The 26,852-nt window shown below is 33.9% G+C and overlaps 3 protein-coding genes across 5 annotated transcripts; 1 reads left to right on the top strand and 2 right to left on the bottom strand.

Annotated features, from left to right (window-relative positions):
* Nucleotides 1-465: 465 nt before the first annotated feature.
* On the bottom strand, nt 466-1,211 carry FTRA1 (ferredoxin/thioredoxin reductase subunit A (variable subunit) 1). Its single transcript, XM_028066665.2, has one exon. The coding sequence runs from the start codon at nt 1,100-1,102 to the stop codon at nt 641-643; it is 462 nt and encodes a 153-aa protein (XP_027922466.2). The 5' UTR covers nt 1,103-1,211; the 3' UTR covers nt 466-640.
* Nucleotides 466-9,210, bottom strand: LCBK1 (long-chain base (LCB) kinase 1). Of its 2 annotated transcripts, none has more exons than XM_028067673.2 (9): nt 8,925-9,210; nt 8,064-8,829; nt 7,604-7,975; nt 7,131-7,224; nt 6,993-7,030; nt 5,192-5,338; nt 4,535-4,637; nt 2,972-3,903; nt 466-2,642 (listed from the first exon to the last, which is right to left on the bottom strand). In XM_028067673.2, the coding sequence occupies exons 2-9, from the start codon at nt 8,550-8,552 to the stop codon at nt 2,502-2,504; spliced, it is 2,316 nt and encodes a 771-aa protein (XP_027923474.1). In that variant the 5' UTR covers nt 8,553-8,829; nt 8,925-9,210; the 3' UTR covers nt 466-2,501. The 2 variants fall into 2 exon arrangements, with proteins under 2 accessions (XP_027923474.1, XP_027923475.1); XM_028067674.2 differs by having other exon boundaries at nt 8,064-8,724.
* Nucleotides 9,211-13,292: 4,082 nt separating this feature from the next.
* Nucleotides 13,293-26,107, top strand: LOC114181958 (katanin p80 WD40 repeat-containing subunit B1 homolog KTN80.3-like). Of its 2 annotated transcripts, none has more exons than XM_028068659.2 (19): nt 13,293-13,815; nt 13,902-14,053; nt 14,239-14,369; nt 15,127-15,244; nt 15,399-15,625; nt 17,506-17,608; nt 18,095-18,165; nt 18,271-18,345; nt 18,421-18,564; nt 18,678-18,900; nt 19,054-19,479; nt 20,695-20,754; nt 20,837-20,955; nt 21,600-21,716; nt 22,696-22,770; nt 22,919-23,031; nt 25,059-25,175; nt 25,281-25,349; nt 25,467-26,107. In XM_028068659.2, the coding sequence occupies exons 2-19, from the start codon at nt 14,026-14,028 to the stop codon at nt 25,528-25,530; spliced, it is 2,280 nt and encodes a 759-aa protein (XP_027924460.2). In that variant the 5' UTR covers nt 13,293-13,815; nt 13,902-14,025; the 3' UTR covers nt 25,531-26,107. The 2 variants fall into 2 exon arrangements, with proteins under 2 accessions (XP_027924460.2, XP_085528688.1); XM_085672562.1 differs by having other exon boundaries at nt 13,293-13,820.
* Nucleotides 26,108-26,852: the final 745 nt, after the last annotated feature.

Raw genomic sequence — 26,852 nt, 5'->3', positions numbered from 1 at the left:
ATTTTTTTGTAGATGATCTAACCCAAATGTGTTGGATTTATTTTCTGAAATTCAAATCAGATGTTGTAATGGAAGTTTAAAGCAAGGGTGGAAAATGTAAGCGGTTCTAAAATTCAAACTTTATTGATGTTTCAATTGTCAAAGTATTATTTCAGTTTTAAGAAGCAGTTAAAGGAGTTACATGGTTTACCCAAGCAATTAAAGTTTATGTGGCTGACTCACAAGAAGTTGGCTAATGGGAAATTATGTGTTTTCTGTGTTGTAATATTGTAATTGTGTGTTGTAAAAGAAAGTAGTTGCAGTTCTTCTTTTCTGAAGATTTGTTTCAATTGCTGCAATACTGATTGAGAGAAGGCAGGAATTGCAAAAAAATAAAACAAAATAAAATAGAGTTCGGAGGAGATTTTAGATAAATGATGTCTCTAACAAGGTGCAACCGCAACGAAAATATGAGTAATAGTAGAGTGAAAATTAAAGAGGATTAAAATTGCAAGGTATGAAGAGGAGGATCGATTACATTATACACAACAAGGGTGCAGTGCAGATAACATCACATCACATGGATGATTTGATTATTCAGCGGTAGAAGTAATAGTATTGTAATAATGAGGGAAGTGAGTGACATACAAATAAGGAGAAGCTAAAGATAATCGAATTCATCTTCCTTGAGATGAGCCAAGAACTTGACAGGACCACGACCTTGGATTTCAGTGACAAATTGAACCTTGTAAGGAAGATTGGCAGAGATTCGCTTACCGTTCCAGAGGCCAACGTACTGCTTGATCTCACCTTCCATACCCGTAAGGTCAAGCTCCGGAACCTTGGGGACGTGGTAAACCTTCACACCCTCCTTCACCTTAACCCGCGCTCCAACCTTCGCCTCTGCTGAAGTTGTCGACTCTTCCACCGCGTTTATGGCAACCTCGCACCGAACACCACGAACGAATTTGCTTTTCATTGCAACTGACAAAGGCATCTTCGTCGTCTTCCTCATATGCATCATCGTCGTCGATGAGCAATTACAGTTGCAGTAACAATTTGGGGACACGCTCACCATCGACGATGCCATAGCACCTGCTCTGAGCGCACTTGTGTTGTTCATCCTATCCTATCTTCTATCTTCTCTCTTGTCTTCTGCACGTCCAAATCAAGGGTTTCCTTGTTCCCTTTCCTTTCTTAACCTCCACCCCAAATTTTGTATAATGGATAAATAATCTCAGTATTATGTAGTTATCTTCTGATAATAATAAAAATAATAATCTAAGTCACACCCGGGAAGAGGACACGTGACCCATTCTGCAACACTCCTCCAATATCCATATCCATTCATCTCAATCATTCTTCTCCTCTTCTTTCGCATTTTGTTTGTAATTATTATGTTTATTCTTCCCTATTATTTTCGGACCTTTCTTTCCTAGGTTGCATCTACGTTTCATACTTATCATAACCACACACACCTTTTTTTCTTATTTCTTTTACTCTTTCTCAAATCATATTTGTTTTTTGAAGAAAAAATTTCGTAGATTTTGGCCTCTTACCGTCTCACCAATTTTCTTTAGACATCGTTCTTATTTACATCAATTACATATGGAAGCATATATGCATTCAAAAACTGTAATTTTATTGGGTCCGAAAAAATCTTTTTTCTACACTAGTGTGAAAAATAAAGTAACACTTTCCTATTATAATGATGTCTTTCTCTTTCTCTTTTAGTTCCAATAATTCTATTTTATTTTAGTAGTCAAATAAATATATTTGCTGTAGTAATTAAAAAAATGCAGATTAATTTCTCTTTTATTTGAGGAAAGGTCAACAGATTATAATTTGTCTTATTAATTAAACTGACATCAAGATACTCTTCCTGTATTGGAACCCTTCACAACTTTGTTCAATAACTATGGAGAGTGCTCAAAATAGATTCCTACTCAGTCCCGTTTTGCCAAGGTTTAACATCCACTTCTAGAGCTGGTAAAACAAATTTTCTTACTTGACCCTATAGAGTCCTTTAAAAAATTGTATCAACTAGATCTAGATATAATTTCCTTTCTGAATGGTCGATCACATTTACGTGGTTTGTATTTAGAAAAACTTTGAATGTACACCCGACAATATCTCAAGATTACACCATGCGGTGAAAACAGTAAATGGAGGAGACCAAACATGATAACCAGATATTGAGAAGCAAGATCACGATCAAAAGCTTTATAATAAGAAAATCAACTGACCATTCGAGGAAATGGTGATCATCAATACATTCAACCTTCTTGCTGCAGGAAGTGCATAAATGAGCAGTGTTTTTTTTTTTTCTATATATAAAACCAAAATAAGGAAGACAGGTAAGCAAGCAACAACAGATACATATAACCGGACCAAAAGATTTACAAAGCTCAGCTGTTACAGCGATAAGGAATTTTAAAGACAAATTGGGTATCTGGACTTGTATATGAGAAGGTACATTAAACTTCCCAGAACCCATAAAAGAATTGAAAAGAACTCAGTTATCATAAACGAAAGCGACCAATAAGTCTGCACTGTTCTGGAAGCATAGAAGAAATTACTTGTCCATTGAGCGCGAAAAGCTCACCATCAATACCGCATCCATTGTGAGTGTGCTTCCCAGGCTTTATCCTCACGGACTTTACCTACAACAGATTACCAGGATGCAGAAGTTTTAACAGATACATATGCTCAAATTACCAGGATAAAATAACAGCCAGATATGCTAACAAGGACATCATTCTAAGATACCCGTACCTACATAGTTCAAAACTAATCACAAATGTAAATTATAGTCTTCCGAGAAAGAAGACAAAAGATTGGAATATATATACACACGCGCACACACAGAGTTACATCATTAGGTGGTTTTACCCAGTGTGTAGTCATCAGAATATATTAGTGTGAAAATCCAGTGATTTTCAACAGAGTTCACTGAGAAAACACGGAGTAAAACAACTACAAATGCAAATACCTTGACATATTCAACATATGGCAGTGAAAGATGTCGACCCATTTGTAGAAGTAAGAAAAATCTCAAGAGCCTCAATCTACCACTCCCATGAACCAAGAGCAAATCTAGTGTGCTATCATCGTGCTCAGCTTTGGGAGCAACCACCTGAGAGCTCTGAACTGTTCTACATGCATGGTTACAGACCAGAATGCCAAGAAATCGTCCCTTTGACACAACCCATTTGTCCCCAAAACGAGGCACAACCTCCTTTGTAGATCCCATTACCGTGTCATCTGATGGTCCTGGCAACTCAATTGGGTTTTCCACATCCCAATTAGGTTCAGCATCCCATTTTGGTTCAGCGTCCCAGATAGGACCAGGATCAGACAGTGTTGATGAAATATCCTCTCTATCATTTGTTGCAGTATTCCCCCATCGAGTGGTATCATGTGTTGTGGTCAATCCAGTCCATCCTTTATCATTCCTTGACTTAGATCTGGTTCTTGGCCAGTTTGGAGTTGTTGATAGAGGCAGCTGAGGATGGATAACTTCTGGCTCTGCTGTTACATTGCCCCTTCCAGATGATAGGCGTTTAGACTTTGGATCTAAACCGCGCACCAATTCAGAAGGTTCAGTGCTAGCATGGGTACTACTACAGGTATCCAGGTCCCCACCAGATATACGACTTGGAGTCATTATTGAGTCAATACTTGAAAGACTAGATGCTCTAGGCATTCCATCCTTATTTGATCTGCTCATGATGTCAGTACACAGATCTGACATGTCAACTACTTCCTTTTCACCAGAAATCTTTCCTTCTCTCTCTGTTTTCACAGCTGGAAGATATTCAACTTCATAGCTATAGCGTGGTAAGCACAGGAACTTGAAGAATCCAGCAACAAAATACCGTAGTGGACCAAAGCGCTTCTGATATTTTTCAGAAAGTTCCAACACTGAAATGTGAAAAATACATAAGACACTTAATGCCCATTTAAATTTGGGCCTTAAAAATTGTATCAGTGCATCAATCAACTACCTTCATGTTTAAATTCTAAATAAAGGTTTTATTTTCCCCTAGCACCATCTCATTAATTACCAAAGGTTACTAAAGAGAAAGGACTTTAACTAAAAAGTTTATTTATATTAAAGAACCATTCAAGAGCCTTCACTTAGAATGCTTGGTTCTTAACATGGTATTATTAATTGGTCATGAATTAAATCAATGCCAGAACCATTTTTCTAAAATTTGAATTTCAACACCTAGTGAGGTGGGCCTGTGCATTGTTTACGCTTCAGGGCAAAAAGGCTCTTGTCTAGAGAAGCATGTTAGACATAAAAGTTTATGACATGATTGGTTCTTGACAATAAAATCAACATTAAGGCCAATTATGGCCAAAAATTCCCAATACATACATGGTCTTCAAAATATAGAGCTAAGAACTAAAATTCAGCTGCTCAAGAAATGTAGCAACAATAAGAAACAAAGGAAAGAACAATGTAATAAAAGCAAACGATTTCCTTCATTTATCCTATAATTTCTGCCTTAGTAATAACTAAAAAAATGTATACACTTCATTCACTTACCATCACTAACAAAACCGTAATATGAGACTGTTAATCCATAGTGAATTTTATCAGTCTGCTGAATCCATTCAACAGCAAAGACATCAGTAGCAGTAAGACCCCCCTGAAACCAGAAACAGAATGTATTATGTCAGTATTTATTAATTATTAAGAGTAAGATTTCCAGAAATCTACACAACTGCCGACATGGCAAACAGAAGTGACATATTGCCAATAAATGTCCAACTATTTAACCAAAGAAAAGGGAAAAAAATTGTCGGCACTTAATTCGTTCTCTGAACAACTCATGTTTACAATTCGTCTTATATAGGTTGTAGAAGGAGAAGAATGTAACCCCCTCCTCACTCGCACATAGAGTCATTTCCATTCTTGGGGGATGAAATGTACTTATTTTTGCTTTCCTTTCAAACTATGACTAGACTATCTGGTATAAACAGATGCTAAAATGGATAAATCAGAAACTGAAAGCTGGTAATGAATGAGTGAACAGTTTTATCAATGCCTATTTAGAATGAATATCAATACAAAAAGAATATGGTCAACTTATATCAAGAACATGGATAGGAACCAATGTTATCGATGTCTGATCCTAACTATAAAAGGTATTAATTACATACCCATCACTTACTAGAAGAGCAAAAAATGAAAGAATGCTACCTTTACAATCGCCATTGCTGCAGAAATCGGATCTCTGACTCCAAGAACAGTCCATACGAGTGAATTATCAGAACCAGCCGGTATGATTCCAATAGGTATAGATATTCCTTCCTTTTGATTGTCTCTACTGAGGAGACCATTAAGAACCTACAGACCAACAATGTCATATAACTTGCCCATCATTAATGATGTTTGTATGTGTGTGATGATAAGAACAGTACTCCTATAAAAAGCACAACCTTTAATATCCTTATTCAAAAGATGATGGGGTATAAAATACACCATATTTGTGCCAATACACAGCACCTTAATAATTTGAAACAATTTATATAAATTATGAGGGACAGATACGATTGCATGAAAGGAGTTATTCTTTATTTATAGAGAAGGTATACACATTACACAATGATTGAATATAGATATTCAATACATCTTCACAATAGGAGACCCTTTCTTTTTGTATATTCTAACAGATGTTCTCAATTGGGTGATTCTAAGTCTGCTGATTGGGACATAATCAAGGGTAGGAAAGCAGGTACATATGAGGCTATGATTTTTTACCCCATTTTCTAAATAATACTATCTTCTTATTGAAGGAGGAAAGGAAACATTTTGGTGATTATCTCTCTGATCACTGATTTGAAAAATCAATGTGACTAAGCTTAATCCTATCAAGTAGAGTCAGCTTTATGAATTAAAAATGGGCACTGGGATTTTATGAAGACCATTTTTTTAATAAACACATTTAAAGCAAAGCTTTCTAAATGAGATCTTCATTGATGACCTCCTAAATGACCAAACCACCTTAGGTGAGTTTTTGTATCATCATATATTCAATAAACTCTTACCTCTCCAAAAAAAAGTTTTTATTCTATTCATGATCTGTTTTTTCTAGAGATATTCACTTTGGCAAGAAACTAAATCTCTTCCGGTCTGACTTGACTAAACTACATACTCTCAAATAAAGAAAGGAGAATGAAGGGTTTAGATTTTTCCGTGTAAACTTGTCATTGTCACTCCTTTTTCTGATTTCAAACTTGTTTATTGAACAATTTGCAAGGTTATATCATTTTAACAATCCCCAATGTGATGACTGACAGAATGTAATTTACTCCATCAAAAAACATTCTAGGATCAACATTTAATACTTAAGCACTAGTAGTGCGTACTCTTCTCTGAGGTAAGAAAGAGAAATTGTTAGGGAGAAAAAGAATAAAGGAAGAAACAAGATGAAAACCTATTGTGAAGCTTGAGACAAACTTTTTACAACAGAACGACAGCAAACCTCCTATCACTATATGTATATGCAAAAGAGGGTATGAAGGAAATAAATGCTCAAGAGGCCATGGGACGTATTATGATCACATCTGATCTAACTACCAGCAAGGCAGAGTAGTGGAAAGAGCGCTCAAATTCCGGTCTGATCATATTGGGGATATGAGAGGAAAAGTGTGGGGAATATAAATAATCGGTGGTGCATTTGGAGCAATATGCTTGAATTCATGGATTGTAATTGGTTTTCTTTCTATTTTAAATTAGTTTTAATACCAGTACTAGTATACATGTATTAGACACCCCTGTTCTGGTGTCAGTTGAGGAGAAGATGTACACATCACTCTTGGTGTTCCGTGTATGAACTAATCCAGTTCCTACCAAAACAACTAATAATTCCACTACCACTCTTATTTTGATGATGAAAGAAGCCTTGAACCGCTGGAATTTACACAAAAAGATATCCATTATTTTTTTCAATTAGTCCTAGATAGCTTATGATCCAGCACACAACACATGAAGGGCTTACCTCATTGATTATTCCATCACCACCAACACAGATAATTCCTGAAAGAAACGCCAGAGAAGTGGTATAAATGAAAAAAACATTTAAAAAGTAACAAAACAACACTCAGCACACGTGTAGACTAAAGAACAACGATTTTACCATCAGGGCAAGTGCTGATGTCCACACTTGATGCAAGATTTCTAGCATGACCCGCACATGTTGTTTTAACCACCTCCAATCTAAACCCAGCAAGCTGTCACAGTACATGCCGTAGATACATGTAAGAAAGTCTCATAAAGCATTATTTTATCCTTCCTATTGCATGTTATATATAAAATAGTACAAGTACTTAACTATAATGGTTGAAGTGTTGAAATCAAAGACTGATTTGACATAATATTAATAAAAATAGTAGTAATAATATGAAAGACCAATGTGTTGACAGACAATGAGAAACTAGACATAATATAGAAATTACTATAATTACCAGTCTTGCACAATGTCCTGCTGTTTTAAACAGTGAACATCTCTAATTTCATATTTGAAACCATAAAGTACAATATGCACAGTACCACAATGATGAAAATAACAATATATGCAGGACATAGAATCCAAGAAAGAGTATAGCATACCTTGAATATCGGTTCCACAATGCCATGGAAAACTTTACTTGAACGACCCCGACCTGATCGTGGATTTAAAATTACAAGCATCTTAGGTGGAGTTTTACATCTAAAGAGCAATTCTGGAGGGGTGTCTGATTGAAATAATTCTGAGGATGCCTGCTTCTTTGAGGACGATAAAGGGTGAGGAAGACAATTCACGAAACACTGTTGATCTGCAAATCCACCAACCCATTGCAGTGCTTCCTCTATGCTAGAAGCTATAAAGCGAAAGTCCTTGCGACTTCGTTGAGATTTTATGAAACAAGAAAGCCCACATGAAGCTTTTTTAAATGGGTACGAGTGCACTGTGAAATGTCTGAGACCAGCATTATAAGAAACCTGTTTAGAACACGGACTAAAACCAATTAGAATTTTTTTTTTCCCTAGCACCTACCACAAAAGTATTGAACCATAGCAAATGCATTACCGAGATAACATCATCAAGGTGCAGCACTTGGGAGCCCCAAGCCAAGGCCTTGCTTGTTAGTTTGGCATTTACAGCATCTTGGTTGGTAACGTCAGAAGTTTGTTGGGCATCAGCATTATTATTTGTAGAAATTTTTCTCTTATCCAAAACAAGTTTTCCAGAAAAAACAACGTATCCTAACAAATCAGACTTCTCATCTCCTCCTCCACCTGCTCCAATGTCAATCCTATGTTCGAAATTCTTGCTGTTGTCCTGATCATCCGGACGAATGGTAGTGGGGACACTGGACTTCCTGGAAGCCTTCACTTTGGCACGTTTTTCGGGGAAGACAATAGGAGAGGAATGCTCCCCCGTTGCTATCTGGGAACACAGTCCCAAGCGTCTTAGAGATTGCTGAGGTGAGGACAGCCTCAGTGCCGATGATATCTTATTATTACTATTAGTGCTGTTATTAGTACTACCAGTAGAATTCCGGTGCATATCTCTCATACTACCATCAATCACAAAAACACGCGAGGAGGAGAACCGAACATGCGCAAACGCATGACGCAAGGGCTGAGCCACCTTCTGTACGGGTAAAATTCCCGATTCCGGTGACAGATTACAGATTAGGGTTTTTATTCGACACTCTGCAGCTCAGATCGCGAATCAACGAGTGGATCTGTAAGCAATGAAATTGGTGCGTGTGATCCGAAGCATCAGTGAAATTGTCTTTCGCAAGCTCTCTTTTTCTTAGTTTGATAGCGTTAGGTGATATGAAGTAAATCTACAGAGAACAGAAACAGGGGTGGGTGAAGGAGGCACGGAACAGGTAGAGAGAGAGAGAGAGAGAGAGAGAGAGAGAGAGAGAGAGTAACAAACCAGTGATCGAGTGGCAGAGGGTGGATTCGAAAGCAGAAGCTTGAATTGAAGGGTTGAACTGTGTGTGTCTCTCCAATGGACGCTCGCTCAGGCGTAGCTTCAACCTCAACCTCAACCTCAACGCTACTTTCCTTTGCCGTCATCCGAGTGTGTTGAGTTGTGACAACATTTTTTATAATACTAAACTATTCAGTCTCAAACAAACACAACACCTGCCACTGTAACAGCTCAAACTCAATACCACCGATGTGATCATCTTTTACTCCAACTCCATTTCATTACACCAAATGGAATCAAATTATTCCATCCAATCACTTTAATCAATCTTCCATCACTACTCATCACATTATATTTATCAATTACTATTCCAAAATTCCTTCTTGTTATTTCTATATATTATCACTTTCAATCAAAATTTAAACCTTCTACTTACTTCCATTACAATATATTAACCTTTTTTTTTTCACTGGGAATTCAAAATAAGCACGATTTAAACCAACTTTTTTTAATAATTAATTAATTTCTTTATAAACTTAAATTGTCTTGTGTATATGTATGCTAATTAGTCTCTCAAATGAAATTTATTTTCTAAGTATTTTATTTTAATTAACTATAATTTAGCAAGGAACTGATTTCATTCTTTTTCTCTCTTTTTTCTTTCTCTTGAGTCTTTATTAAGGAATTTCTCAAAACAAATTTTAAGGATGAACAATAGTTACTATTTATTGTTAAATAATCAACCTTTATGGTACATATAAGAATGTCTAATTACATTGGAGAGAAGTTTCATTTTAGTAATATTACATATATGATATTACATAGTTATAGTACTTAACCCGTCCTCATCTGAAAAATAGAATATTAATATATAAACGAATATGTTATAGTTATAGATAGTATTTGCATGTTTTATTGATTAATACTATAAAATTAGTATGGTGATAAATGTATTTTTGATCATTTTAGTCTAAGTATACGTTTGAGCGAATGTTACAATCAATCTAAGTTGGTAATATCACTTAGGTGATAATAACCCTTCAATAACAAATCCCGATAATTACTTTATCCAAAGAAACATATTCGTTAATAAATACGAATAAAAATAAACATACTCGTAAGTAAAATAGGAAGTAAAACAAATATTTTTTTATTTATCTTTGTTACTTATAAATGTATTCATATTTACACCTTCAATTTAAAATTGTTGCTTTACACTGTAAATTTATTAAAACTAAATTTTTTTAGTTAAAGTACTCGGTCCTTATATTTATTAAAAAATATGAAGTGGGTCCTAATATTTTGATTAGTTTTGATTAAGTTTGTACTTTTGAAAATATAATGCAATTTGATCATTTTAATTAGTATTGTGTCAACAAAGTTATTCATATATCACGTGTCAGCTTTAAAAGAAAATTAAATAAATAAAAAAACATTAATTAACATGTGACACATTAGTTAACATTGTTGATACAAAATTAACGAAAATAATCAAATTACATTATATTTTAAGAATATGAACTCAATTGGAATTAGTGACAGATCTTGACCATTAATTTTAGAGACCAAACTAATATATTTAAAATTTATATATTTTATCACTATTGATAACATATCAATAATAATAATAATGGATACATAATTTAACATAATTATAACTATAAAAGAAATTAATGAATAATTCATCAATAATTAAGTCAAAACTACAATTTTTAGTTATATTCTTTTAATGTAATTGTGTGCAAAAAAATTATTTTCCATTTTATTTCATAATCTTGTTTGACAAAAAAAAATCAAGTAAAATGTATTTTTTATTCTTGTGAAATATTCATATAGTTCAAAGATGACTAATAGATTTTACAAATTTGAATAATTAAAAGTATTAATAGTAAAATACTGAAGTTAAAATTTAAAATTATTTTTCTATTGGATATGATATTACCAATTTAGTTACAAAACTATTAATTAATAGTAAGTGAGAAGTAAAAGGGTGATAATAAATACTATTATTCTTTTTAAATTCAATAATTAATTTAGTTTTATCTATAATTAAATAATTTATTTAAAATCATAAATATATCAATAAGTAAAATATGAAAAAAATTTGGGAAAGAATCATGTGAACCGACTAAGGTATGTGAACGGGACTAATCAAAATATAAGGACTTATTTAATATTTTTGATCAATAATACAGGTAGTATTTTAATGTCAATTATATATATATATATATATATATATATATATATATATATTTCATTTATTAAAAGGTATTATACAATGTGGTTAACTTTTCTCTAAAATAAATAAAGTTAAAATATAATTTATTAGACATTGTAGTGTATTTCTTTTAATAATTTTATATCTTTGTCATGATTATCTTTTATTTCTTTACACTTACCACTTTTGTCTGATGAAGTAAATTTGTTAACCGCAGAAATTTTGATAATATCCATATAGTTTTATTTACTTGATTTCTATTGTTATCGTTTTTGTTGTTTTGAATAACTTATATTTCAATTTATAAATTTGTTATCGATTTTTTTTTTCTCAAAAATTTAAAATAACATTTTGTTTTTGTCATTTTTATTCATAACCTTGATAATATTTAATTTGTTTATATGTACAGAATGACAACAATGTAGTCTGGTCCGACAAGTTAAACAAAGTTATATTCTATAATAAAACAAGTCTTGGACATGAACATTAAGATTAAGATGCAAATCAACCGCATCTTAGTGATAAAAAAAATAGTGTAATAGTCCAATAAAAAACAGTCTAATAAAAAATAATCCAAACAGTCCAAAAGAGTTCAAAAATTGGTTCATTCGTGAATTTACAAGTTGAAGTTTAAGAGTGTAGGTTATGTGGGCCTGCGGGCCACCCCGCTCCGCTGCGCCTTTGGCTAGCGTGGGTTGCGAGCTATACGGCTAGCGGACTCAATACCTCGGTCCGTCCCACATTTTTTTGGCAGACTGACCCACTGGATTAAGACCACATTGTTATCCCTATTTATATGTGTATTTTGTATAAGACCAAAATCGTAAAATAAAATTGTTTTAATTGTTATTAAGATTAAGAAAAGTTATGAAATTTATTTAATTATCATTTACAAAATTATGTTAATAAAATTACAAAAAATTATGATTTATTTTACTGTACGAATAATAATGAAATGTACATATGTGATGACCTAAACATATTATATTACGCTTGATAAATATATAGAAAAATATTCTTTGACACCATTTGACAACTTTTACAAAAATAAAATAGTCTCGACAAGAATTACCTTTTATATTTTTAGAAGAAAATAAAGTAAATAGTATTAAGAGATAATGTCAAATAATAGTAAAAATAGATGTAGTGTCAAAATATTAGTGTACTTAATACATATAATTGTGTAGTCAATGAATCTTATTCGATATAAGAAAAATATTAAATAATTTAACTAATCACAAACAAAATTGAAATCTCATTTTATAATTGATATGCTAATAGCACAATTTTCATTCATTATATTTTGAGATATTTATTCTATTTGTAGATATTGTTTTATTTTATTTAGTTATTAAACTCACGAAAAAAACAAAAATTTTAAAATTCAACTTTAAATTCTTACTAATTTTTTGCTGTACATTCCATTTAAAAAAAAAACTTATTTCAACAATGAATAATAATAACAGTATCAATGTATTACATTTTTATAACTTTCTTCTATGTTTCATTAAATTGTTATACATATAATTATAATAATAATTTACATTCTAAATTAGTTTACAAAATTCAAATTTAAATTATACTCAACATTTCCTATTCTTTATTAAGATATATAGTCTTTTTTTTTCATTCTTTTAATCCAAATTAAAATTTAATTTCACATTTGTAACTATTACTTTTAATTTCAATTATATTTTACATTTTTCCTCCCTTCCATTTTTTACCATTTAAAAGAATAAAAAGCCTTAGACGAAATTCGTTTTTTCAGAGATCCAATTACCATCTGTTATGAACACAGTGAGTGTTTCAGTTTCACATTAGAGATCCAGTTCTACTCTTTTTTGAAACTAAAATTCTCAACGTAAATCCTTAAAATAATTTAATTAGGCTTAAGTCTATTTTGGGATTTTTTTTTCAAAAGGGTTTAGTTAGGAAAAAAAAAACTAAAAAAAGTGCTAACTGCATATTCTAAAATAAAATTTGAAAATAAGTTATGAAAAAAAAAGGGTACAGGTGGAATGAACAGTGGTTGTGATGTGAGTGAGTGAAAGATGATGAATGATTAGAGAAAGGTAGCTAAAGATGAGAAAGGTGAAGGGAGTCCATTGGAGTTGAGTTTTGTTGTGTGGTCTTTTCAATTTTGATTTGCGGAGGGAGGATAAAACGTGGAACGTAGCTTTCACATTTTTATTTACATATTTTCCTTCTTTTTCTTTTTTTCTATCTATTTTTACAAATATATTTTGAACCTTCCCACTCTCAGGTTAATTTGAACATAAGCATTACGATTACCGACTACCGAGGGACACGGTCACGCAGAGATCGTGAAAGCGCCGAGCAGTTCCAGCTTTTGGCTCCCACGCTCACTCGCTCACTCACTCACTCACTCAGTCGCAGATCCAAGGAAGTGGTGAAGCCCTCGCTCCCCGCGACGGCGGCGTTAGCATTATTACTTGTAATTCGTAAACCTTTCAGGCTTGTCGCATGCGCAGTCTCACACTCTCTGGTTGTGGACAAGTTTGAGAAGAACAAGCACAAGTGAATGTATCTGTGTATGTGTGTTACTTGTTTGAATCATGTTGTGTGAACTCTGAAGTGAAGCAATCTCTTCTGCTACTGCAACTGCAACTGCAACCAACCGCTGTTTACCTAATAAGAACAAGAGTAAAAAAGGAGGTTAGGTTAGGTTCGGTTGGTCTTTGTTTCATTTCAGTTTCACTCTCTCCATTTTGATCTGCCGTGACCGACATTTTTTTTGTCAGCTGTGGGTAGCGAAGATCTGAGAATCTCTGTGGACCGAATTAGATCTCGGGACTCGAATGTCTCTAATCGGGAGCTGCTGTTCCTGCCGCAACTGCAATTGCTAGGGTTTTTTTATTCATACCGATGACTACCAAACGCGCTTACAAGCTTCGTATCCTTCTTGTCATTTCTGCATTTTGTTTGATCTATGCTGTGCTCTTGCCCTTCATTGTTTTTTTCATCTACAGATCTCTCTGCTATCTGTTGCCCTCTTTGCTTTCGTTATTCTATTGTTGTGTGTGTGTGGGTTATGGTTGGTACTTGCTGGTTGGGTTGGCCTTGACGAGTTATGTTCAGAGGAATTTGTAGCACATGCTTCTTCTGTCAACTGCCTCAAGATTGGACGTAAATCATCCAGGGTTCTTGTCACTGGAGGTGAAGACCACAAGGTCAATCTTTGGGCTATTGGCAAACCTAACGCTATACTGGTTCGTTCTCCTCTTTTCTCCTCGTCTTTTTTAGTTGCGCCTTAATTATTAGCATTGTTTTCCTTGTGCCGGCCTCTTGTTCCCTCTCACATTTGAAACTCATTTTTAATTATTTGGAGCTGCTCCAAGCTAGTTTGCACAGTAACTGGTCACTGATGAAAATGGTGTTGCATGAAAACTTCTTGTCATGTTTTCATGGGATTAATTTTCTTCTGAAGTTATTCTTAATGTCACATCATGACATCATCGTTTCCATTTCTTTTATTTAGGTTTGTTACATATTGTGAATATGCTCGTTGTATTCGGGCTTTGGTTTAGTTGGTTAGGATTAAATTTAAAAATTTTAAAGCTAGAAATTATCCCTTTTTGCTGTTTTTGTTTTGACATATGGTATATATATATATTTGAGATTGTGTGAAGGAGATTCCTCTCTCAAATGTTCAAAGTGAGTGGATTCCATTTTTTTTTCTGGTTTCAGTTGAAAATAACCCAATATGTGCTGCTTATCCCATTCTGACAAGTTCAACCCAATATGGTACTCAATTTTTAGCTATTGGGATGTCCTCTTGGCCGTTGGGAACAACTGATCAGTTTCTTATCTAAATGCATTCTTTTTCTTGTTTTTATACCAATGATGCTGCCATCATCTTTTTATTTACTTTTGTCTGTCTCATTTATATTTTACAGAAAAATATTCCTGTAGAAAAGAGAATGTTTGTTTCTCTATTTTCAGTAAGAGCTGTTTCCCGTTTTGCAGAGTTTGTCAGGACATTCTAGTGGAATAGACTCCGTAAGCTTTGATTCCTCTGAAGTCTTGGTAGCCGCTGGAGCTGCAAGTGGCACTATCAAACTTTGGGACTTAGAAGAGGCAAAGAGTACGCAGTTTCTTGCCATTCACTTTAAATGGTCTTAATTCACTGATGAAAAGAGATTTGATTAGTCTCACATAATTTATTCAGTATTTTTACCACAAGTTTTTTGCCCATACCGATAAATTTAGTCTTTGACTTGCTGTGTTTCTTTTGGCAGTTGTTCGTACTCTTACTGGTCATAGGTCCAATTGTACATCAGTGGACTTTCATCCATTTGGAGAATTCTTTGCATCTGGTTCTTTAGACACCAATCTTAAGATATGGGACATCAGAAAGAAGGGTTGTATCCATACATACAAGGGTCACACTCGAGGGGTCAATGCAATCAGGTTTACCCCAGATGGACGCTGGGTTGTTTCAGGTGGAGAGGACAATACTGTAAAGGTTAGAATTGCTTTCCCTTATCATGGTATTAGCAGAGTCAGATTCAATATATAGGTTTCCCTTGCATGGTTGGTCAACTATACAAGGAAAAAGTAGTCAATCATATTGAACCATATATACCTATGTCTTGCATGGTTTGCCTCAAATAAAAATAATTAACCATGGAATGAAAACTGCTGGGTGATGTACATGATGATGAATACCCTCAATGAAAAATAGCAAGTTCAGGTGTCTACTTTTGTAACCTGTTTCATGAAATGCTGGTAAAAAAATTCAGAGGTTGAAAGAACTGAAAGAGAATATAAGTTCTGATTTTATTGATATTCTGATATCTGAATACAGAGAACATATTTTAATAGTACAGAGATAGGGGCAGTTAAGTAACTACCAATAACAGAAAATACAGCTGGCATATCCACTTGCTTAGCTGGCAGAATATCCTATACTAATTTGGGTATATTTGGACAAACTTACTAAAAGGACTTCTAAGAGATGAAAAGGAGAAGAAAAAAATTAGATCAGCGTCTTCAAAAGTTAAAATTAGCTTTTGGACAAGTTAAAAGATAAAAAGTTGGAATAGCTATATGAGAGAGCTTGTACAAATTAACTTGTGCGTAAGTTAATTCTACCTTCTAGAGAAACTCATTTCAATATCTTTCCTAGAAGTCCTTTTAGAGAAGTTTGTCCAAACATGTACCTTAATACAGAATATACATGTTTATCTCTTTACTGTTACACAAAGCAGTAGCTAAGAAAAGTCTTATACTCTATTACTGGGTGTGTGTGAGAGAACAAATATAGAAGTGAGTATAACAAACATGATAATTTGAGGTTGTACGCATAATATGGTAGTACAGGTGAAAATAATAAACATGATAACCTGAAGGTATACACATGGTAATGGTAGTAAAGATAAAACAAGAAATTAAGCTGTCTGTGGCGGGATTCGCAAAATTATTGGTGTACTTGAGGGCAGCTAGGGCTGTATTGTGGACTGCTACTTCTTCAGAGACTGTGAATGGGAATGTAATCTTGTTGTGTTAGGTGCCGTGTAGATTTCTTGAGGTGTCTGCTCTTTAGTGGTCTGCAGAATGGTCTTATTGAAGCTTATATTACTCTTCCTATCACAATCCAACCAATAGAAAATTTATTTGTAAAAATGCAAAGTGCACCTTAACTTCCATGGCTTTTTATAAAAGGTTATGAAAAAATAAAGGGGCTAAAATTTTGTGGTTGTGTTCTGTTTATGCATTCATTTTGTGCATTTGATTGGAGGGAAATACTTGCATTACTTTAATGTTTTCCTTTGCCGTAAACTACCTCTAGAATGTGATGATATTTAGCCTTTCTTTGCATGTGGCTATTTCAGAGTTACTTGTTCAAAGTGACGTGAAGATAGTTTGGGCACCCTTACTGCGTTCTTGAGTATACTTACTATCATTACTTTTTAATATCTTTCTCCTCTTGTTTTGGTTGATATTTTGTTGTATATTTAAATAAGTTTGTTTCTCCAAGTGGCGTGTAGAGAGAATGGACAGCTTGCTGCGTTCTTGAGTCTACTTTTAGCGATTACGTTTTTTCTAATATTTTTCTCCTATGTGTGTTTGTTATATAGAAGAAATGTTCCCTTTGCTGCTGAGTTGGGAGCAAATAATCTAATCTTCACTTAATATAGACTTTAGTATGACTTCTTGAAAAAGTCTGTAAAATTTTATATTCGTTATCATGGACTTGGTGCATAGTATGCAATATATCTATCTTAATATTTTGATTAATTGTGATTAATGTAATTTTGGCATGTATGGTTGTACTACATTTGCAAATGAGAATCTATTGTTTTTTTCAAACAATTATCTAAATTATAATGTATATTTTTGCAGTTATGGGATCTGACTGCAGGGAAGCTCTTGCATGACTTTAAATGTCACGAAGGCCAGATCCAGTGTATAGATTTTCATCCCAATGAGTTTCTACTAGCAACAGGTTAGTCTTACTTCTCTGATGAAATCATGAAAATAAGTACCTTTCTCTACCTTAGCAAGAGAGGGTGTGTGTGGTTGGTTTGTTATTTGTTTTCATTTTCAGTTGATATGTTTTCTTTAATGATTACAATTACAAAAACATGAATTATTTTCATTTTGTTTTCGGTTTTTGTGGTTGCATTACTTTAATTGTGAGTGAAAACATGTCATTTGAATGTAAAAACAAAACAAACATGGTGTTTGAACTTTATCCAGGTTCAAGATGTTTTTTCATGTGCTGCTTGGAGCTTTTGCAATAATTTATTTTGTAAGCTTTTGTTTTAGCTTATGAAAATTGTTATTACACTCCCGTTAGTTAGGAATATGGCCAAAGTAGACCTTCTAAGACTTGAACTTATTGTGTTTTGTTTGTGGAAGCTTTTTTTTGTTAATTTCAGTGAATTCGAGTTTAATTTTATTTCATTTATCCCTCCCTTCTCATATTTAGGTTCGGCAGATAGAACAGTAAAATTCTGGGACCTTGAAACCTTTGAGCTTATTGGTTCGGCTGGTCCTGAGGTACTTTTTATTATAGGAAATTGACCATTTTCTTCAGGATGATCAGTTTACGATCAATCTGTCAAGTTAATTTTGGTTTATTTGGACTATTTTTTCTTATGTTAGACATCTGGAGTGCGTTCTCTTACTTTTAGTCCTGACGGGAGGACCTTGCTTTGTGGTTTACACGAGAGTTTAAAGGTAAGCTCTTTTTTTGGTTTATTTATGAGGTAAATCATTTATGAAGGTTATAATGTTCTGCTTGGTTCTGTTTAGGTTTTCTCGTGGGAACCTATAAGATGCCATGATATGGTGGAAGTGGGTTGGTCTAAATTGTCAGATCTTAATGTTCATGAAGGAAAACTTCTTGGCTGCTCATACAATCAAAGCTGTGTTGGAGTCTGGGTGGTGGACATCTCGGTAAAGGCACTTATCTTCAAGAGAAAATTTCGCTTCTTATAGGAATTGTTGCCTTGTATTTGATACCACTTAATACTAATGTGCCTCTTTTACATTTCTGATCTCTTGTCCAGCGTATAGAACCATATGCACTTAATAGTGTGAACCATCTAAATGGTCATTCAGAAACTAAATCCTCAGGAGGAAATATGACTGTTCTGAATGAGATCAGTGCTAAGGCTAGGCTACCTGTTTCACAAAATCCAGATCAATTACTAAAAGAAACGAGATCTCTTGGAAGGTTGTCAGTTTCTTCTCAAGATTCAGACCCCTTAAAGGAGGGAAAATGTTTGCCATGTATACATCCTTCCTCATTTTTCAATTTCTTATTTTGTTTTTTGAATTTGTTCTAGTCAATTTTTCGTGTAATCTTTTGTATCTGGATCCATTTGGATCATGTTATCAATTAATCACTGCTCACTCACTATGTGACTTATGGATTGCATGAAGCCTCAGGAAGTGCACCAAGTACTCCTCAAAGGATCAATTTGAACTCTGGTCCCAAAACAGTACCTGGTGGTTCAACCACAGTGGTTAATACAACAGCTCAGAAAAGGAGTTCTTTGAAATCTCATACAACATCCAATGTTCCAATTGTCAATAAATCAGATATTATACCGGTAATTGTCCCCAGAACTAGCTTGAGGTCATCCGAGCCTGTAGCTGATTCTAGAAAAGAAGTTGGAGTTGCTGGAAGAACAATGCCATTCCCCTTACAATCAAAGGCAACAGATATGCGTAAATTTCCGAATAATAGAGATGACATGGATAAGCCCCTTCCTTCTCCTCTGACTGAATCTGCAGCATCTAAGAGCAGTGAATTAAGTGGTTTTGCAGATAAAAGTAATTTCCCTGCTTCTGTAAGCTCCACGCAAGGTATTTCTACATCTTTTAAAGGCTTAAATTATGCTAGGTGTCTTGAGACTAGTAAATATGAATAAATTCATTGAGCTCTGTGCTAGTAATCAGCATGAAGTTTTACATCTCCTATATTCACACAGCTTGTTTTCCATTGATATTTATGCAATATGTTTTCTAGTCCTAATCTATTTAACTGTGAGTTGTACTGTTAATATTATTGCAATTGTCTAAGTTTTGGTCAAATGGTTGTGAACCATAGTATTAGAACCTCATTATCATCACACCATATAATCTAATACATTTACTAGGAGTTTGCTTACTCTCTTTTACTCCTTCCATATCTAAATCTTGTGATTTCAACAGAGTTATGGATGGTTTTTTATGAATTAGCGTAGCTGTGAACATGTGCTTTATTGCCATGTAACAAACTTTCGACGTCTGAAGGAGGCCATTTTTAAGTACTTTGTAACTCAAGCTTTTAAGTGAATTTTTTGGCAAAAATTTCTCGTTTCTCTAGATATTATCTTATCTGAATACATGTCATGTTCATGAGCTTCAAATCCCTGGTGTTGCTCACAATAATAAAGTAATAGAAGTGTGAGATGGGAATTTGTTTTGGAGAAGATAAACTTGGATTGATTTATATGCCTCACCAGTGAACAAAAGAAACTTTGTATATAGGTGAGATCTGTGCTATGGCTGTGTGGCAAAAGCCGACGTTGACCTATAATTACTATGGCAAACCATTCTTGTTTTATGCTTTGGGCTACCATGAATGTGGATGCCATAAGAAAAGATGCCATGCTTTCCCAGTCTTTCTTACATCTAAAAGTAATATGCTCTTAATAATTGCGAGACTTAGGTCTCAAAACATAGCGTTAACTTGCTGGAAGCTGTAACTTTGAAAGTGATTTGCATATTAGGAACGATTTGGGGTGTATCAATGCATCGCAATTTTCGTGTTATGGGAAGGACCTTTGCATAAGTTTTCTTTTGTTGTCTGGTTGTAGCTGTTTGATCTCTGTTTGATTTTTCATGGACATTGAGTACAATTACAATGCTATAATGAGACTAAACGTAGACAATGTACTAAGGCAAAATGGTGTGAAGGTCCACTGCCTCATGTTATGGTTTTTACAATGATTGATGAGCATTTGTTTGTGAAAATCTGGATGTGTTTACCCTGTTGGATGGTGTATTAATGGTGTTTAGAATTCCATCCTGTTCCAGATGAATCTCGAAGCTTGAAAGTGAACAGGGATGTATGTTCTGTGGAAGTGCAAAAAGGAGGTATCTTTCTTTTTGTGAACTGTTGGTTGTCATTTCATTAATTTAAATGTTTTCTTAATTTTATACTCTTTATAAAATATAGGGAGAATGCGGTCACTTCTCAATTTAGAAAAGAGGGAACGACCTCTAAATTATGAAGGACCTAGACAAGGGATTTCTCACGGAAGGATATCATCAGTTCATGTGCTTCCTTTCAGTGGGGTATTATACCAATTCTATTGTTTGCTATAATAATTTGTAGCCTTTTTTATATCTATTTTGTGTAACTTATGATGATTAATGCATCATAGCTTTGTTTACTGACACACTTAAAGAACACTTAAAAAATACTGGTATAATCGATCCATTTCTTTCGTTTTGTAAGAATGTGCTGAAACTTATTTTATTTGGGACAGGGCAATCAAGTTAGCATCAGAGAGTAAGTAGGCCACTATATAGTTATACTCATTTTGTATCTGCACCCTTTCTATTATAAGGGCAAGGGGGACCTCTGATTATTTTCTTGACATATGGTTGTGGAAGGAAAGTACTGCCGTAATATGATGGGAACTAATTACAAATGAAATATACAAATAAAAACACTAGGATTTCAGGTCCTCACAAAAATAGATTCTGCAAATCTCAGACCGCAACCAAAGATTACTGAAAGGAAGAAAACAAAAGCACTTTAATGTCCTTGACCCTCACTTACTTTGCCTATATTACTACTTTTTTCCCTACCTTTCTAATTTAAAACGCCTTATATATCCCCTCTCTTCCTTCTTAGTTCATAATTTCTCCCTGCCCTTTATTTGTTTTCCTTTTACTTGGTGGATGTAATTTCCTTATTCCTCAAAGTTATACAGAGACATTCTACTGAGAAGGCTACAGTTTCTGCTACTGATGAAGATTCCATTGCTGATGTGATGGAACAACATGATGAATTTCTCAGTTCAATGATGGCTCGTTCAGCTAAGTTACAGGTATTGATGGTTTAATTATGATTTCATGAATATTTTTCAGAGTCCCTTGAATTTATTTAGATTTGTCTTACTGCTATCTGTTCTATGATGATGAGCAAGAGTCTTTGAATGTTGAGTGTCAACTGGTCAGGGAACTTGATGTGCTTCAGCATTCTTTTTCTTCTCTCAGATTAGAGAAAAAATGGATCTAGAGGAGAGAATTTCATATGATCAGAGGATAATATGTATAGGAATTTAGGTAGGGAAGGAGAAAAGAGAAAACAAGCTCCCTATTATAGAATATAATATTCATATTTGGTGTTTATTGATGTGTCACAAAAGACAACTGTAACCCTTTTTAATAAATGATATACTAATATTACTCTGGTAAGCCTAATTTGAGGAAGTGGATCATGATATATTATGAAATATTGAAGCATGAAAAACACTTCTAAGAGATCGATCATTCCAGATATTATGAGATATTTTCTAGATAAATGATTTCTCACTATACCATCCTATAGAGTTTGGAGTCTACCACAAACTTAACCTGGTGTTCACAAGAAGAAACATATGAATTGACAATGCTTGATCATAACTTTATATATTAAATGAAGAAACCTGCTTAGAAAGCTAGTAACCAGAAGCTAAGGCCATTTTATCCCATGAAAAGATGAAATAGCAAATATTTATCTCAGAAAGTTCTATCATTGCTCTATAATTGTTTATTTGTGGAACAACTACAACTAACTGAACCGTTCTGAAGTTTGAATCGTGTTCCTTTTTTTTTTCTCGGTGAATTCAATCATACCAATTTGTAGAATCCACAGCCTGACGCAGAGCAATTTCCAAATAAAGCAAAACGAGAAATTGGTTTTTGTACGAAAAGATAAATTCCCTTCAATAAACATTTAGAATTTACTTAAATAGAATTTTGGTACCTGACCCATTCCTACTTGCAATTATTCATTTGCTGAACTTTGAAAGCATTATATTGCAGATGGTCTTCAGATGTTGGGAAAGGAATGATGTTAACGAGGTCATTGGCATAATGACAAAGATGGATGATCATGCTGTGAGCATAGTGTTTTTTTTTTTTTTTTGTCATTATTGCATACCATTATTAAATCTTGACCTTACCGTGGTATTGTTAATATGTATGCATAATTTTCTTATATAAATATTAAAGTTGATGAAACTCCTGTGATTGGTTTTTATTCCAGGTGATTGCGGATGTTGTTAGCATTATAATGGAAAAAATTGATATCATTACACTTGATATATGCACTGGTCTTCTACCACTTCTAGCCGACCTTCTACAAAGTGAAATGGAAAGGTGAGTGATATCTCTTCTGATTCAAGGCAGCATTTTAAATGCTTTGTGCTGGACCAATGCATTATAGAGGACATAAAATATTGTTAAAAGTAAGATAAAGTGATAGTTACATGGTTTATGAAATGTTTCTTTCATGCGTTCAGTGTCATCCGCACTAGTATAACAGTTGTTATATAAACCAGATTTCCGTGGGAATGGGGCGACAACTATTTTTTGAGAAAACAGGTGGTTTGGAATAATCCAATGTGGGTAACCAACCAGGGCCTTGATTTACCTTGTTTGAATTTTCTTGGATAACATTTTTTATCAACACCAGTACTAACCGGTGTGGAAGGTATTCCACGACAGCAAGAATGAGGAGGCCATTTTGGGGATTTAAGGGAAAGGAGTGGATCATAAATTAAATGGATTACTTTTGCTTGACATTTTTATTAAATATATTTTCTCTAAATTTTGTGTATTGAACCATCTTTTGGGCTCTTTTAGCAGTATTATGCAGTAACTTTAAGTGTTAACATTTCTTACTCTGTGGAGAAAGAAAAAATTATCCAAGGAGAGAAGTTACGGGGATCCATGGAGTGCCACTGATAAGTAATCTTAGTTTAAACTGCAACTGGTCCTTGATATTAATTCGTTAATTTAGTGGTAGTTTGATTTCACCTTAATTTTACTTTGTTTCCTATGCAACTTTTGAAAATAGGAAATAAAATGGTATTTTGTAACTAAAGTTGAAAATAGATTTTTTCTCGAACCAAGCGTTCCCTTAATTCTGTGATATGTTACAATTCTATTCTCAAGCAAGTACAAGTTTCTTCTCAATGTTTGTTTCAGAAGACAATTGATGAGTACCATACATGACAGTCTGAGGTTCTATTTATTCACTTCTCTTGCAAGCACCCTAGTTTTGTTTAGGAATCTCTTTGGGAAACTTAATTCCTTCTATTATTTGAAGGAATCAATAACTAAGTGTAAGAACTAAGTTTTGCTGGATTTTGACAGTTATTGATTCTTCTGGTCCTTATACATTACAAACAAATACATAATTCACCAATACCAATAAAGAAGTTAATTTTAATAAACAATGTCAAAAATTTAAATTTTATTCTAGAAATACCTATAAAATTAAATGGTTTAAGTAGTAGTTATATGTAATGACATTATTAATGTAATAATTTTTTCAACCTGTGAGTATGACTTGCATGTTAGTTAGTAATCCAATAACTCATCTACTCATGGGAAATGAGTGGTGGTTTCATTAATAGACTTCAGAATAAATTAAGTGTATAAGACAATAATAAATAAATACATTTGAAAGGGCTCTTATCTTATAATTATGACAAAAAATGTTTCCAATTTCTTTCTTGTATAAAGAATTAGTAGTGTTTCTTTCATGGATCTTGTCTATCGTCTTTTTTCCTTGGATAGATTAATTAGTAGGTCCATCCTTGTTGTTTTGTTAAATTTTTATGAAATCCCAATAATTTGAAAGATTTTAACGGAATCCCCTGTACTTCTAAAAAAACCTATTTTTATTAAACAATTTTATTTTTCCTAAATTATAAAGACTTATTTGAAGACTTAGATAGCTGGTGGTATTTTATTTGACACTCATAACACAAGTTGATGAAACAATAAACTTTATGCGTAGTCTTGTATGTATGTATAACTTAACTAAAGTTAATAGCTGCCAGCAAGTACGACCAGTTTAAGAATTAACAGAGACTGTTAAAACTTTGAAAGTTCAGTAAACTATGAAAACCTTTGGCTCTTTATTGCATGTTTCATGACTAACCATCAATAATATGGAATCATTTATCTAATAAACACTACAAGTAATCATTTATAATGTGTCTTGGGCATTCGTGTTTAAATCAGCTGTACCCTTAATATTTTCCAGTGACAAAATCTTCACCAATTTTGTAATTGTATCCGTATAGAAGATGAGTAATTTTGATGTTTTTATATTTTTAAATTATAATTCGATAGATTTAGTTGTGCTGACAAATTTTATATTCATATCTTTGTAGACATCAGGGAATATCCTTGGAAATGCTATTGAAACTGGTCAGAATATTTGGTTCGGTAATCTATTCTACTGTATCAGCTCCACTACCCGTTGGTGTCGATATTGAAGCAGAGAAAAGGTTTTGTTAATTCCTCAGAGATTTTTATATGTATAAATAGTGTACACACACACACACACACATATATATACTCGTTCATTTTATGCTGCTTGTTAATGTGGTCAGGCTAGAACGTTGCAACCTCTGCTTCCCAGAACTTGAAAAAGTCAAACGTTTTTTACCTTCTCTTTCGAGGTATCAGTTCAACTTTATTTTTTGGCTTGAATGGAAAAAAAATGTCTATTTATTTAAGCCGGATTTGGCAATGCTAGTTTGGCTTGAACTCATTGTTTGTTGTCTCTTCACCTGTAGAAGAGGAGGATCAGTTGCAAAATCTGCACACGAGTTGAATCTGGCTTTACAGGATGTTTCATGATCCTGTCGTGGTTCAATGATCTCTGTTGCTCATGTTTTGCCGGTGCTTTTGGGGGTTTTGTGCATTTTAAAGATTTAAACCTCTAAACAAGCCACGGAATAGTTTGATGCATTGTCCTCTGGCGTCGAAAAAAGCCTTTTCATGTATGTACATTTATTGCCGGTGAAAGTTCATGGAAATTGATTAGTGGAGGCACTGATAACTGCTAATTCTGCGACATATACTCGAAGCTAAAGCTTATGAGACATGTCACCCTCTGCTGATGGTTGCACAGCTGACTTAACCAGTCGTCATCTGCTTCATGTGAAGATCTGAGTCCATTCCACAACTAACCCAATATGTGGCGCAAGATACTACTGCCTGTCTATTCTCATTTCGAAATTTCGTGATTTTTGTTATGGTTCTTTAAGTGCCGATATTCATAGTGAGTGGCGCCGTTCATATTTCTATTTGTAGCATATTCTTGTATGATTTTCTTTCAATGCTTTTGCTTGAATATGACAATGGATTAGTGTCTTGTATGCCCTATGGGATCATAGCCATTCAAAATGATTAAGTATTATTCATGGACTATCTACATATGAACTTTTCAGAATTCCCATATTTTAGGCTATTTAAAACCGGACTCAGACTAATCTTTGAAGACAATTGTCTTGTGTTTGAATGAGACAATTTAATGAAATAATTTATTTATTTAAAGAATTTGAAATTCTTTGAAATAAAATGATTTGTTTGGATGAATAGTGAAATTAAAGGAAATTGAAATTGAGAAATTTAAGAAAATATTTTAAATAATTAAAATAATAGAATTTGAAATTCACTCAAGAGAAGGAAATTAAAATTACCCTTCTTTTCATTTCACTCACAAAGGTTGAGTTGAATTAACTTTGATTGAAGGTTGAGTTGAGTTAATCCAGAATGAAGGTTGAGGTAAGTCTGTATGAGCTGAATTGACCTGGGTTGAAGGTACAACTGGATGGTTCAGGTTGAAGGTTGATTCGAGTGGGTCCAAACCCAAGTCATGCTATGTCAATTTAGACTAAAGTTGAGCCAAGTCAACCCAAGTCAAAGGTTGAGTTGAGTCGGCTTAAGTTAAAGGTCAAACTGAGTTGAGTCAGGTCGAAGGTCGAGTCGAGTTGGATTATGCTGAAGGTCGAGTTGAGTCGTCCAAAGTCAATGGTCGAGTCGGGCAAACCCGGGTTGAAGGTTGAGATTAGATGGCCCAGGCCGAAGTCAAGCCAAGTTGGTTTGATTCAAAGTCGAGTCAAGTTCGGTCGTACCGAAGTCAAGTTGCGTTCACCTAGGTCAAAGTTGAGCTGAGT

This window comes from Vigna unguiculata, chromosome 4, assembly GCF_037176805.1.
Source record: "Vigna unguiculata cultivar grain cowpea cultivar isolate G323 ecotype 2 chromosome 4, ASM3717680v1, whole genome shotgun sequence".
In the NCBI taxonomy this organism is placed as follows: domain Eukaryota; kingdom Viridiplantae; phylum Streptophyta; class Magnoliopsida; order Fabales; family Fabaceae; genus Vigna; species Vigna unguiculata.
Note: the sequence above shows the minus strand (reverse complement) of the source record. Positions and strands in the feature narration are given on the sequence as shown.